The 14104-nt window shown below is 40.8% G+C and overlaps 2 protein-coding genes across 3 annotated transcripts; one reads left to right on the top strand and one right to left on the bottom strand.

Moving 5' to 3' along the window:
* Positions 1-2261: 2261 nt before the first annotated feature.
* Positions 2262-3895, bottom strand: LOC130735516 (uncharacterized). Of its 2 annotated transcripts, XR_009018484.1 has the most exons (3): positions 3698-3895; positions 2879-3041; positions 2262-2790 (listed from the first exon to the last, which is right to left on the bottom strand). XR_009018484.1 is itself a non-coding variant. In XM_057587470.1 (2 exons), exons 1-2 carry the CDS (start codon positions 3029-3031, stop codon positions 2530-2532), a joined length of 414 nt encoding a protein of 137 aa, XP_057443453.1. In that variant the 5' UTR covers positions 3032-3277; the 3' UTR covers positions 2262-2529. The 2 variants fall into 2 exon arrangements, 1 of the variants encoding a protein (XP_057443453.1); XM_057587470.1 differs by lacking the exon at positions 3698-3895 and having other exon boundaries at positions 2879-3277.
* Positions 3896-4156: 261 nt separating this feature from the next.
* On the top strand, positions 4157-5675 carry LOC130738600 (probable aspartic proteinase GIP2). The gene has a single exon (XM_057590665.1). The coding sequence runs from the start codon at positions 4202-4204 to the stop codon at positions 5477-5479; it is 1278 nt and encodes a 425-aa protein (XP_057446648.1). The 5' UTR covers positions 4157-4201; the 3' UTR covers positions 5480-5675.
* Positions 5676-14104: the final 8429 nt, after the last annotated feature.

Here is a 14104-nt window from a genome sequence, read left to right as displayed (position 1 = left end):
ATTCTCCTCACTAACAAAATACACACACTCACAAATTGGTCCTCTGGTATTGGGAAATCAAAAACCAAACCTAGCCCCTTTCTTCCCAAAACGCATCAACCACCCTAATCATCACTGCATTGGAAACCATCAAGGTATTCAATTTTCTCTTAAGCACTCTGCCAAATGGCTGCTGACACGAGAATTGAAACCATACTCGAGCATCTCAACCGGTGCAATATCAACACACGATGCCTTATCCCTTGAATATATGAAGAGATTTCCACAACCACTGCAAAGGTTTTTCGACACCTGCGAAATTTCAAGGTACACACCATTTTTTTCCATTTTTTTTCTCAAATTAGAAGTTAGGATTTTAATTTTCTTCATCTATCATCATGTCGATTGCTTTCTTTGTGGTTTCGGTTAGAATCTTGTAAGCGTTTTGTCAATTACTCAATTTAGAAATTAGGGCTTTATTTCTCGTTCTCTATCATGAAGTATAATGCTTTCTGTGTGATTTGGATTACAAACGATTATGGGTATTGTCAATTGTTCTTATACTCTATTTATAATAGATTAGGGCTATAATCTTCAAAACTGCTTCATCTTCGAGTTCAACCTGTTTAATGTTTTATGAGTTTGATGGTTTCGTTTATTTAACATTGTTATTATTAACATGTTTGAGTAGTTTGTAATGACCAGTATATGTATGTTTTTCAATGTTTACCCCTTTTCAGAGTTTTTTTCCCAAATAAATCATAATTGCTTCCTATTAATGCTTCTAATATATGAATATAGATGGCGGTTTTTTGTGAATTATCTACATTTTCTGATCCCTTGTAAATTCTCACATTTCTGATTCCAGGCTCAAATGGCAAATAGACCCATCTGCAAGCCATATTTTATTGACACTCATGACTTATTGGAGTGGAACATACCAGGCGCCAAACGTATTCATTCTAGTTCGCTTATGCACATAAATTATGCTGCTGAGGAAACCATCTTTCCAGAGCTTGTGAGAGAATTCTGGGGCGGTGCCCGGTTCGATGAAACAGGGACTTTGAAAGGGCAGGTTCTGGACTATAATTTGTCATTTGACATTGACAGAATCTCCGATCTTCTTCAAATCCCAACTGGAGGGGAAATATATGATAAGGACTGGAAACGTGGGAAGGACATGGATGATATTCGCCAAACTGTGTATGGCGCTCAGGAAATCTCCAATGCAAATGCCACCCGCGTCATATATCTGACCCCTGCTGCCAGCCTTGTTTTCCTTATGGCTGTCAACGTCTTCTGTCCAAGGGTATCTCAACATAACTATATCACAGATCTGGATGTGTTCATCATTTATCACATCTTGAAGAAAATTAAGTTAGACCCTGTTAATCTCGTCCACCAACATTTAAGGCGTGTCCAAGCAAATAACTCCATGGGCATTCCTTATGGATTTCTGATAACTCTATACCTGCGGTATATGGAACCGATGCGCTTTGCTGGGTGGAACCAATTTGCTCGACAAGAAGCACGGCAGATGTCATCTGCCTTTCTTGAATGCAGAGGTGTTGGCACTGAGGAGCGCCCAGAGTCTGAAAGGGATGCAGATGATGATGATGATGATGATGATGATGATGATGATGATGATGATGATGATTTTGCATTGGATGCTGCTGCTGCACATGCTGAAGATGATCATGATGGTGCTGGAGATGCTGAAGATGAACATGTTGATCCAGATGATAACAGTGGGGACAATGAAAGCACATCCAGCGTTGTTAATTTATCTGACACTACTTCAACCTCTGGTAGTCCTTCTTCATGTCTCAGTACAAGGAAGAGGAAGAGAATTTTTCCTGGATCACCTTCTCAACCAAATTAAGTTTATTTCTGTTGTTATCATTATGACTATGACAATTTTATGGCTACTTATGCCATGGTTTGTATTTTTTGGGCATTGCTGACAATCTTTTTGGGCCTTTATGTTAAATTTCGGTTTGATTTGCATTTTGTTAAGATTGGAAAATGTTTTAATGGCTGATTTTACATCTTTAAGTTCTTTACTTGTGAAATGCTTATCCTTATTGATATGTATGGGGTCATACAGATACAACTCACCACATGCTATTGTCCTATAAAAACAGAGCAAATGTTAGGATTTTTTTGAAGTTTTTGGGTAGACTCGCTCACTCATAGACATAGGAAATGGGCCTGGCCCAAGTTCTTTTTTTTTTTTGGTTTAGTTTTCATTCCACTTCATTTCACTGCATCCAGGTTTTCTGTTTAAGATTCAAGATTAACTGTGGAGATAAGATAAATCTTTTTCCATGAAGCTTGTGAAAAATTGTACCATGTTTTCATTCATTGCTGAAGATGAATAACCTTTCCATGAAGTTTCATTTACATCTAGGGCTAACAATGATAAACATATTACTTTAGCAATGTACTTAACTTATAACCACCAAAATGTACTTAAGCACCAAAATGCTAAAATTTAGCATAATCCACACTTAGTCTAATACAAGAATTCGAAGACAATAAACACAACAATTACAACTTCAAAATAACAAGCAATAACGTAATTAGGACCACCACAAGAATTCCAAAAACTACAATCAACAACATTTGGTCCCTGGACTTCATTCCATCCACCAGTTTTTTAATTTTGGCATCTTCATTCTCATGGCCACTATTCTCTTCTTCTTCAGCTACTGTATTAACAAAACATGTACTTGCTTGATTCCTTGGTTGTCTACTAGTTCGTTGTTGGATGCGTCGAGGAGGATCAACCCAGACAAAATAGTCACACTTCTGTAAAAATGAAGAAAGAAAAGAAAAAATATGTGATTCAAACAACTTGAATCAAGAATTCGTGTTAGCAACCAGAAATGATGATTACCATTGCAGGACAATTATAGAAACGACGTCCATAGTTAAAATCTGTCCAGGATGTCATAAACGAAGCTAACAGACCACATTTGCATAACCTTTCATAATCAACATGACTACAAGATCCTGGGGAGCTATGTGATTGGGATGTCATGATCTTCATGTAACACCTACTAAAAATAGGATACCACACATAAGTTATAGCATGCCAATAATATGCCTTTTCAGATTAAAATTTTAGAATTTAAAAATCCAAAACACCCAATTCGATAAATTATAAACCCTAATTTCCCAATTTCGCAAATCTGGGTACAATCAGCCCCAATTTGTACGCATTCGACAAATCATGACTTATGCTTTACCAATAACGATCCAATTCAACCCTACCGTCTCTAATTTTTCATCTCAACAAATTAGGGTCCCATTAAATCCCAAATGTTCCCCAATTGACAAATTGGGGTTTCGGATAACAGTAAAATCAGCCCCAATTTGTACGCATTGGACAAATCGTGACTTATGCTTTACCAATAACGATCCAATTCAACCCTACCATTTCTAATTTGTCATCTAAAAAAATTAGGGTTCCAATAAATCCCAAATGTTCCCCAACCGACAAATTAGGGTTTCGGAAAACAGTAAAATTAGGGTTCAAATGTCTCTAAAAATGACAATCAACACCAACATAATATGGAAGCTATTACTAAACAAATTAATCGTTAATTTAGGGGAGATAGATCCAAAATTTTCAAACGGAGACGAACGAGACATCTCACATATAATATCTGACAACACTCAAACTGTCTAACAAAGAAAACAAAAGTAATCTTACCTTAACTCAGCGAACGAATGAGGAGGAAATAAGATGAAGAAGAGAACAGAAGTGGAGGATCGAGTCAGCTCGCTAATGGTTCACAGCCATGTTCATCTTCTCCGTGCTCGCGAGTTGATTCCAGAAGCAAATGGTGAAAATGATTTTAACTGAGGCAACCTCAATTTTACTAGGGTCATGTATTAAATAGTAAAATTAAATTGGGGCTATTTCACAATTAATGAAAGTATAAGGATATATTAAAACACTATGTAAGTTCAGATCATGTGCTTAAATACTAGTGGTCAGTCAAATTCCTGTACCTACCCATGTTGAAAATTGCGGGCACCACAGCAAACAACAAAAAAAAAACTAAAGAATGATGTTTACGAGATCAGATCTAGTGAAGAAAAAAATAACTAAAGAATGATCTCAAGTACTGTTCTTGATATACCGCCAGAACTATAAAGAAGGGGCACTCTGTTCCTTAACATAGTATGTGTATGTATCCATAGCACAAACACAATGACTTCATTTGCAACCCATTTCTCCCTCCTCACAATAGCCCTTCTTTCATTTTCCTGCTTATCTGCTAACCAGAACCTCCGTCCATTTGTATTACCCATTGGGAAAGACCCAACAACCAATCTGTTCTACACCTCAGTTGGTGTAGGAACTCCTCGCCACAATTTCAATGTCGCCATTGACCTTGGAGGATCCCTCCTATGGTATGACTGTGACAACCACTACAATTCTTCAAGCTACCGTCCTGTCCCTTGTAACTCCAAAATTTGCCCTAATGATGCTGGGTGCTCTGGCTGCATTGATAGCCCCATCAAGGCTGGTTGCACAAACGATACGTGTGGTGCCAACATAATCAACCCCTTAGTTGAAGCTATTTTTCACGGAGACACAGGTGAAGATGTTTTGTTCATATCTAACACCATTCTCTCTGGCCTCCTTTCCGGGTGTACTAACTCGGATGTGTTTTCTGTCGACGAACTTCTCAAAGGCTTTCCAAAAACCATTAAAGGTATCTTAGGTCTTGCAAGGACACAATTTGCATTGCCATCACAGCTTTCATTATCTCATCACCTACCTCGCAAGTTCTCTCTTTGCTTACCATCTTCAAACAAGAAAGGACTTGGAAGCCTCTTCCTTGGTGGTGAACCTAATTCTCAATCTTCTTCTAAGATTTTGCTACAAACCACCCGTTTGATTGTTAACCCCGTCAGCACAGCTCTAATATATTCTAAATGGGATGCCTCTTATGAATACTTCATTGCTGTGAAATCAATCAAGGTCGGTGGGGAAGTGCTCAGCTTCAAGCCTTCTTTACTTTCCATTGACAAAAAGGGATACGGTGGAACCAAGATTAGCACCACGAAACCCTTCACAGTTTTACACAGCTCCATCTACAAACCCCTTGTTAGGGGCTTTGTGAAGAAGGCTGCTGATAGGAAAATCAAGCAAGTGGGGGCGGTGGCGCCATTCGGAGCATGTTTCGATCTCAGCACCATTGGCAGGACTGGTACTGGACTGGATGTGCCTACAATTGATTTGGTGCTGCAGGAGGAGAATGTTGAGTGGAAGATTTATGGTGGTAATTCAATGGTGTTGGTGAAGAAAAATGTAGCATGCTTGGGATTCGTGGATGGTGGGAAAGAGGCAATGACTTCGGTTGTTATTGGTGGGAGCCAGTTGCAGGATAACCTTCTGGTGTTTGATTTAGATTCTTCCAAACTTAGCTTCAGTTCTTCTCTCCTCCTTCACCAGGCAAGATGTTCACATTTCACAGCCTAGCTTGCTATGAAATATGGCTCAGAGTGATGATGATTGATCGCGTTTAACTTGTTGTATTTCGTTTTTAACTTCCACTAGCAGCATTTAGTGTTTTGAGCAATTCTACTCCCAATGTACTTTTCTGACTTCTCTTTCCTTGTAAGTTAATAGAAGGCATCCATGACCATGTGAAGGGTGTGGGCATCTTCTCTTGCAATTTGTGTCTCAGTTACGTTTCATATCTCATAAAAAAAAAAACTTCTTGAGAAGATTGAGAGAGATATAAATTAAAGAAAAAAAAAAGAGAAATTAAATGAAGTGATGAATGAAAAATGAAGTGAATGTGTGAATGAATTGTAACTTCAAAAAAATTTGTCAGCTTAATTAGAGAGCTTTAGCAATAAGATTATTTTCACACTAAAAGAAGAAAATAAAGAAAAATGGTAAATATGGTATGTAATGTAATAGATATAGGTAATGTTTGGCATGTTTAGCTATAAGCTAACTGAAAGCTGAAAAGCTAGCTGAAAGTTTATAAGCTAGCTGATAGCTGAAAAGCTAGCTGAAAGCTGAAAAACTACGTGATTGAAACAAAAGTGTTTGGTAAAACTAGCTGTTAAACAAGTTAAAATCGTAAAATGACATAAAAGGACATACTTGTATAATTATATTTATATTTAACATTATTTTATTTTCACATTAATATCTATATGATATTAATATTAAAATTAATATCACTTTAAATATTTTTATTAACTCAAGTTATTTATCATCTTAATATAATATTTTTAATGGTGACTTCTAAGGGTGGAAGAGAGTAATAGGTCTTTCACCATGAAAGACCAAGTGAAAGACCAAAATTACCCGGTATTGCAGGTGGTAGTAACCTGTTGAAAAAAAATAAAAAAGATAAAAATGTAATGTTACAAAAATGCCCCTATTCCTGGATCTAGTTCACAAATTTATTTATCTACAGGTATGAATACTGGTTCACTTCAAGCCATTAGGCAGCAAGTAGATGATAGTAACCATGAAATAGTTAACATGCTATCTCGACAGATAGGTGAGCTAATCAACCCTGTGCTCCAAAATAATAATGCCAATAATCAGCATTTGGCACGACAGATGGATCGTTTGGCGACAGCCCTGGGGGCACCAGTCGAAATCCAACCGGCACCAGGGATTAACCAAATCCCGTTGCCTAACCATGTCCCTGCCCCGGTGCGCTATCAGGCGCCGCAACACCAAGAGATGAGGGCAAACCCTTTGTACGAGGCAGTGCAGCCACCATTGCAAAATGTGTATATGGTAAACAGGGAAGAACACACTGATGGTGTGCTAGAAAGAATTCGACACCAGAACGCTGGGGGGCAACAAAATGTTGCTGCTGTGGTGGAGCAATTGTTGAACCAACATGGTTTCAACGTGGGTTTCGCGAATAGACCCCATTTTGTGTCAGCCTTTACAGAGGAGGTTCTCGAATCAGAACTTCCTCGAGGCTGGAAGGTCCCCAAATTCACTAAGTTCTCGGGGGATTCAGGAGAGTCCACGGTAGAACACATAGCCAGGTACCAAATCGAAGCAGGAGACTTAGCCATCAATGAAAATTTAAAAATGAAGTACTTCCCGAGTTCTTTAACCAAAAATGCATTTACCTGGTTCACCACCCTCGCTCCTAGGTCAGTCCATACATGGGCCCAGTTGGAAAGAATTTTCCATGAACAGTTCTTTAGGGGAGAGTGCAAAGTAAGTTTGAAGGACCTGGCTAGTGTTAAAAGAAAGCCAGCAGAGCCTATTGATGACTACCTAAACAGGTTTAGGATGCTTAAATCTCGATGTTTCACCCATGTCCCTGAACACGAGCTAGTTGTCTTAGCCGCTGGTGGTCTAGAGTATTCTATTAGAAAGAAGATCGACACTCAGTATATTCGAGATATGTCTTTGCTCGCAGATAGAGTGAGGCACATCGAATTGCTAAAGGCCGAAAAGTCAGAGGAAAGGGCCAAGACTACTAAGTGGCCAAAGAAGGAGAAGGTAGCGTACATAGATGCGGATTCAGTAGGTCAGAGTCCATGTGTCTATCGAGAAGTCCCTGCGGACGTCGATTTGAATGACGTCAATCTGGCTGAACTTCAGCCAGGGGATCCTTATGTTTGTAAAGCATTGAAACCACGTGAAAACAAACTTGGGGAGGAAAACCCCAAGAACACGATTCCTGCTGTGAAAACTTATACTTTTGATGTGGCCAAATGCGATGCAATCTATGATATACTTGTGTCTGATGGTTTGCTTGTGGTCCCTAAAGACCAAAAACTTCCTTCTCCTGAACAAAGGAAAGGGAAGAAATATTGCAAATATCACAACTTTTTTGGTCATTGGACCTCACAATGTGTTCGTTTCAGGGACCTTGTGCAGGGGGCATTGGACTCAGGAAGACTCAAGTATGATGAAAAATCCAAAAGTCAAATGAAGATCGACTCTGATCCACTGCAGATAGCTGAGGCCAACTATGTAGAGCCTTTCTACATTGGCATGGTCGACATTTCCGAAAAGCTGGGTCTGGGTTTGACGCTGGGAGAAGTAAGAGAAGAAAACATAGCTGTCGAAGAACCAGAGGTTGAGAAAGAAGTGAACTTGGAAGAGGTTTACCCCAAGGCTGGAGAAACCCTTGTCGAGTTTCTATCCCGCAGCGAAAATGGCGAGAAAGAAGTTATGCTGTGCCCTCGATGCAGCGCTGTTTTCGACAAATCCGCAGCCAAGGCCTATCAAGATTCAGAAATGAAAAAGCATTATCAGAGGAAGGCTCCTGTATCCAGGAGACTGAAGTACCCTCACGAGGAGTGGGTCGAGAGAGACCAGGAACTCGATGGCCATAAAGGCCAGAAAGCAAGCAATAAAGACAAAACTTACCTCCCCAATGCTGGATTGCCAAGAAACCAATGGTTCGGGCCAGCGCCTCCAAGGCCAAAACCATACCCTAAGTGGCAGAAAATCGACTTAGGCCAGGGATCCTCTTACATCAACAATTCCCGTGTGTCACGAAGCTACTCCTATGGCTCTGGGAACTACTATGCTCCTGAACAAATGACCAGGACTCAGTTCAGGCGTTTTTTGAGGAAAAGGAAAGCTGAGAGGGAAAGAGGTGGCAAGTTCCGTTCACTATGGGACATAAAGCCAGAAGACAACTCTCGCAATGAACCTAGTGTGGCGTCGATTATCAACCAGCTAGACCACGCCATCAAACAGGGAACAACCGTACCACCAAATCCAGCTAAGGAAAAAGGGAAGGATGTTGTCGAAGATGAGGATGAAGACATGCTCGAAGATTTCGACGACAGTGATGGAGAAGAGCTTAACATCATCTGCATCTTGTCCATCCTACCTGCAGAATTCGATAGAATCTCAGAGGTCACTGAAAGCGAGGAAGACTACTATGTCGACGACGAACCAGATGACAATCCTTTGTGTTATTATGTGATGCAGAGAGGATCTGTCGAAGATGAAAGAGCTATCTTCCAAAGGCCAACCGAGCAAATGAAGAGCCATTTGAAACCGTTATTTGTTTGGGCCAAAGTCGAGGAGAAGGGTGTTAACAAAGTCCTTGTCGACGGGGGAGCTGCAATCAACCTCATGCCCGGATTTATGCTCAGGAAGTTAGGTAAAACTGAAGCGGATCTAATCTCACATGACATGGTGCTTTCTGATTATGAAGGAAAGACAGGTTCTTCCCTAGGGGCAATCATGTTGAACATAACCGTAGGAACAGTAGCCCGTTCCACATTGTTCATTGTGGTCCCTTCAAAGGCCAATTACAATTTGCTGCTGGGAAGAGAATGGATTCATGGCGTGGGGGCAGTGCCTTCGACCTTACACCAACGTATATCCATTTGGAAAGCTGATGGAGTTGTCGAAAATGTACAAGCAGATCAAAGCTACTATTTAGCAGAAACAAGCTACGTTGGTAAGAAGAATTTCGAGAAGAGTTTAGCCACAATTGCTCCTTTAGACACAGTGGCTAACCAATACTTCAACCCCTACTCAGAGTACTCAGTAACGTTGGATCCCATCCGGGGCCTAAACCTCAATGAAGCATGCAAACCTGATGCCATGAGTGGATGGCACAGTGATGAAGAGAAAGATGCCACTGTTGGGTGGCAAGCCAATGATAAAGATGATTAATTCGAGCATGACTCGAATTTCGGCTTACGCAGCCGAAAACAAAATAAGAACGGCCTTGGAGGCCGAGAGGATGGCCAAAGAAATGGCTATTGATGAAGCTAGTGTCTCAATCCTGCCCGTCGAATTGACACCTCAGGAGGAGGCAACAACAAATAAGGATGACACGTGCATAGAAGAAAACGAGCAGAGTGCCGAGGAATGCGGATTCGAGGACCTTTGCAATCTGAGGCTAGATTGCATCTATGATGACGGCCCATTGGGCTTCGAGAAGCCAGTGGTCGATTTTTCCAAGAAAATGGAAGCGCAAGACCCTTTAGAAGAAGTGGACCTGGGTGATGGCTTAGAAAAGAGGCCAACTTACATCAGTGCTCTCATTGACCCGGAGCTAAAAGACAGGATGGTGAAATTACTCAAGGAATTCAAAGACTGTTTCGCTTGGGATTACGATGAAATGCCTGGCCTCAGTCGAGAATTGGTGGAATTGAAGTTACCCATCAAAGAAGACAAGAAACCAGTCAAGCAATTGCCCAGGAGGTTCCATCCAGATGTGTTGGTGAAAATCAAGGAAGAAATCGAAAGACTCCTCAGGTGTAAATTTATCAGAACAGCTCGATATGTGGACTGGTTAGCCAACGTGGTTCCAGTAATCAAGAAGAATGGAAAGATGAGAGTTTGCATAGATTTCCGAGATCTTAACGCTGCCACTCCAAAAGACGAGTATCACATGCCTATTGCTGAGATGATGGTGGATTCAGCTGCTGGTCACAAATACTTAAGCTTGTTGGATGGTTACTCAGGCTACAACCAAATCTTCATAGCAGAAGAGGACGTGTCGAAAACAGCTTTTCGATGTCCTGGTGCCTTGGGGACATACGAGTGGGTGGTCATGCCATTTGGGTTGAAAAACGCTGGCGCGACCTACCAAAGGGTAATGAATACCATTTTTCATGATTTTATAGAAACCTTCATGCAGGTTTATATTGATGACATTGTGGTGAAATGCCCATCAAGGGATGACCATTTGTTGCATCTAAGGAAATCCTTTGAGAGGATGAGAAAATATGGTTTGAAGATGAATCCCCTTAAATGTGCCTTTGGTGTTATTGCAGGTGATTTTTTGGGTTTTGTGGTGCATAAAAAGGGCATCGAGATCAACAAGAACAAAGCTAAAGCCATTCTCGACACTAGTCCACCAACCAGCAAGAAACAACTGCAATCACTATTGGGAAAGATTAACTTCCTAAGGAGATTCATTGCTAACCTCAGTGAGAAGACCAAGTCATTTTCCCCACTTCTTCGACTTAAAAAGGAAGATGCGTTCCGTTGGGAAGCAGAGCATCAAAAAGCATTCGATGAACTCAAAGTGTACTTGTCTAGCCCACCTATAATGGCACCACCTATAAGAGGAAAGCCAATGAAGCTGTACATCTCTGCCACGGATGGAACCATCGGAAGCATGTTGGATCAAGAAGATGAAGATAGCAAAGAAAGAGCCATATTTTACTTAAGCAGGGTGTTAAATGATGCAGAAACTCGATACACCATGATCGAGAAATTGTGTTTATGCTTGTACTTCTCTTGTGTAAAGCTGAAATATTATATAAAGCCAATCTATGTAATGGTTTTTTCTCATTATGATATAATAAAGCACATGTTATCCAAACCTATCTTGCATAGTCGAATTGGTAAATGGGCTTTAGCCCTAACCGAGTATTCACTAACTTATGCCCCACTAAAGGCAGTTAAGGGACAAGCAATTGCTGACTTCCTGGCAGACCATACTTTGCCTCAAGAAATCATAACTTACGTAGGCATCCAACCTTGGAAGCTATTTTTCAACGGTTCTAGCCATAAGAATGGCACTGGGATCGGGATGTTCATAGTATCCCCAAGGGGCATCCCCACGAAATTCAAGTTTAGGATTAAGAGTAACTGCTCAAACAATGAGGCTGAGTATGAGGCATTAACATCAGGCCTCGAGATCCTGATAGCCCTTGGGGCAAAGAATGTCGTCGTAAAAGGGGACTCTGAGTTGGTAATAAAGCAACTTACCAAGGAATACAAGTGCATTAGTGAAAATCTAGCTAGGTATTACACGAAAGCTAGCAATTTGTTGGCCAAATTCGACGAAGCTAGGCTAGGTCACGTTTCCAGAGTGGACAATCAAGAAGCCAATGAATTGGCACAAATCGCGTCAGGATATATGGTCGATAAATGTAGGTTAAAAGAGCTTATCGAGGTCAAAGAAAAACTAAACCCCTCTGACCTCGACATCCTGGTCATTGACAATATGGCACCTAATGATTGGAGAAAGCCAATTGTCGATTACTTGCAAAATCCTGTGGGTACTACAGATAGAAAGACAAAATACAGGGCAATGAGCTATGTCATCATGGGAAACGAGCTATTCAAGAAAAACGTCGACGGAACACTACTGAAGTGTTTAAGTGAAGACGACGCGTTCATAGCGATCTCGGCCGTTCACGACGGGCTATGTGGTGCCCACCAGGCAGGAATCAAGATGAAATGGATCCTATTTCGACAAGGGATGTATTGGCCTACTATTATGAAAGATTGTATGGAGTATGCCAAGAGGTGCCAAGATTGTCAGAGACACGCGGGGATACAACATGTGCCAGCAAGTGAATTACACTCAATCATTAAGCCTTGGCCATTCAGGGGTTGGGCTTTAGACCTAATTGGCGAAATTAACCCATGTTTTTCTAGGCAGCATAAGTACATCATAGTGGCTATAGATTACTTTACCAAGTGGGTAGAGGCAATTCCTCTACAAAATGTGACCCAGGACACGGTGATCGAGTTCATTCAGAATCACATAGTGTACCGCTTTGGGCTACCTGAGTCACTTACTACAGACCAAGGCACAGTGTTTGTAGGCCAAAAGGTGGCATCATTCGCAGAATCTTGGGGTATAAAACTCCTAACCTCGACCCCCTATTATGCTCAAGCGAATGGTCAAGTAGAAGCGGCCAACAAAACGTTGATCTCCTTGATTAAAAAACATGTTGGTCGAAAACCTAAAAACTGGCATCAAACGTTAGGCCAAGTGCTTTGGGCTTACAGGAATTCACCTAAGGAATCTACCGGAGCAACGCCTTTTCGACTAGCATATGGTCAAGAAGCGGTATTACCAGTAGAAGTATATTTACAGTCGTGCAGAATTCAAAGGCAAGAGGAAATTCCAAGTGAAGATTATTGGAATATGATGCTTGACGAATTAGTCAATCTCGACGAAGAAAGACTATTGGTGTTGGATACCTTAACCAGGCAAAAGGATCGCATTGCTAAAGCTTATAACAAAAAGGTTAGAGCTAAATCTTTTATGCTTGGTGATTACGTATGGAAGGTCGTCTTACCAATTGATAAAAAAGATAAACGTTACGGAAAGTGGGCCCCAAACTGGGAAGGCCCTTTTACAGTCGAGAAAGTACTTTTAAACAACGCTTATTCGATTAAGGAATTAGGAGGTAATCGACAAATGACGATAAATGGCAAATATTTAAAAACGTATAAGCCAACATTGCATGAGATAAACATCGAATAAGGAAGTAAAAGAAAATAAATTGCCAAACGCGAATGTTTTATTGAGTAGAATAGAGCATTACAACTATGGCAAAGAAATTTTAAAAGGGAGGGTTGGCCCTACAACTATTGTATCTGGCCCTAAGAGGCTCTATGCGCCTCAAGACATCCTCTTGTTGGGATTCCAGTCGCGATTTCTCCTATCGAATATCCAGCTCTTCACGGGCAGTAGAAGAAAGCTTGTCCACCAAGGTTTTCAGAGCTCCCACACTCCCCTCGGGGTCCGCCTGGCTCAGAGCAGCCTTCAACTCTTCAAATTCCTCCATCTTCTCGTCAATCTGGTGTTCAGCAAAGAACACTCTGAAAGTATGAAAAACGGTAGAAAGGGGGGGTTTGAATAACGTTTTCAGTATAAAACTTCCACCTTAAAGATTTTGACAAATCTTTCGAGAACTTAAGTGCTAAAGATAAGAGATAGAAAAGCACACAAGGATTTTATCCTGGTTCACTTGATAAATCACTCAAGCTACTCCAGTCCACCCGTTAAGGTGATTTCTTCCTTCTTAGAATGAAGGCAATCCACTAATCAGGTAAGAGTTACAACTGCACTTGAAACCTACAAGTGACTAACAATTACACTGACTTAGCTCACACTAAGATTCACTCTCTTAGTCTTCTCTAGGATCCGATCAACCTTGATCTCCTAAAGGAACTAAACAAACTGTTTATCAAAGAATTGTTTACAAGAGATTTGCTTCTAAAAAGCTAATAGTAAACTCAATGAATTTCAGATGAAAGAAAACTTAGAAGATTTTGAATATGTCTTGCGCGTATGTGAATGCTTCTAGCCGTTTCTTTCAGTCTTCAGCCTCTTTATATACTCCAAGGATTAGGGTTGAGCGTTGCATGGGAAATGCTACCGTT

The sequence above is a fragment of the Lotus japonicus genome, chromosome 2 (genome assembly GCF_012489685.1).
Source record: "Lotus japonicus ecotype B-129 chromosome 2, LjGifu_v1.2".
NCBI classification, from domain to species: Eukaryota; Viridiplantae; Streptophyta; class Magnoliopsida; order Fabales; family Fabaceae; genus Lotus; species Lotus japonicus.
Note: the sequence above shows the minus strand (reverse complement) of the source record. Positions and strands in the feature narration are given on the sequence as shown.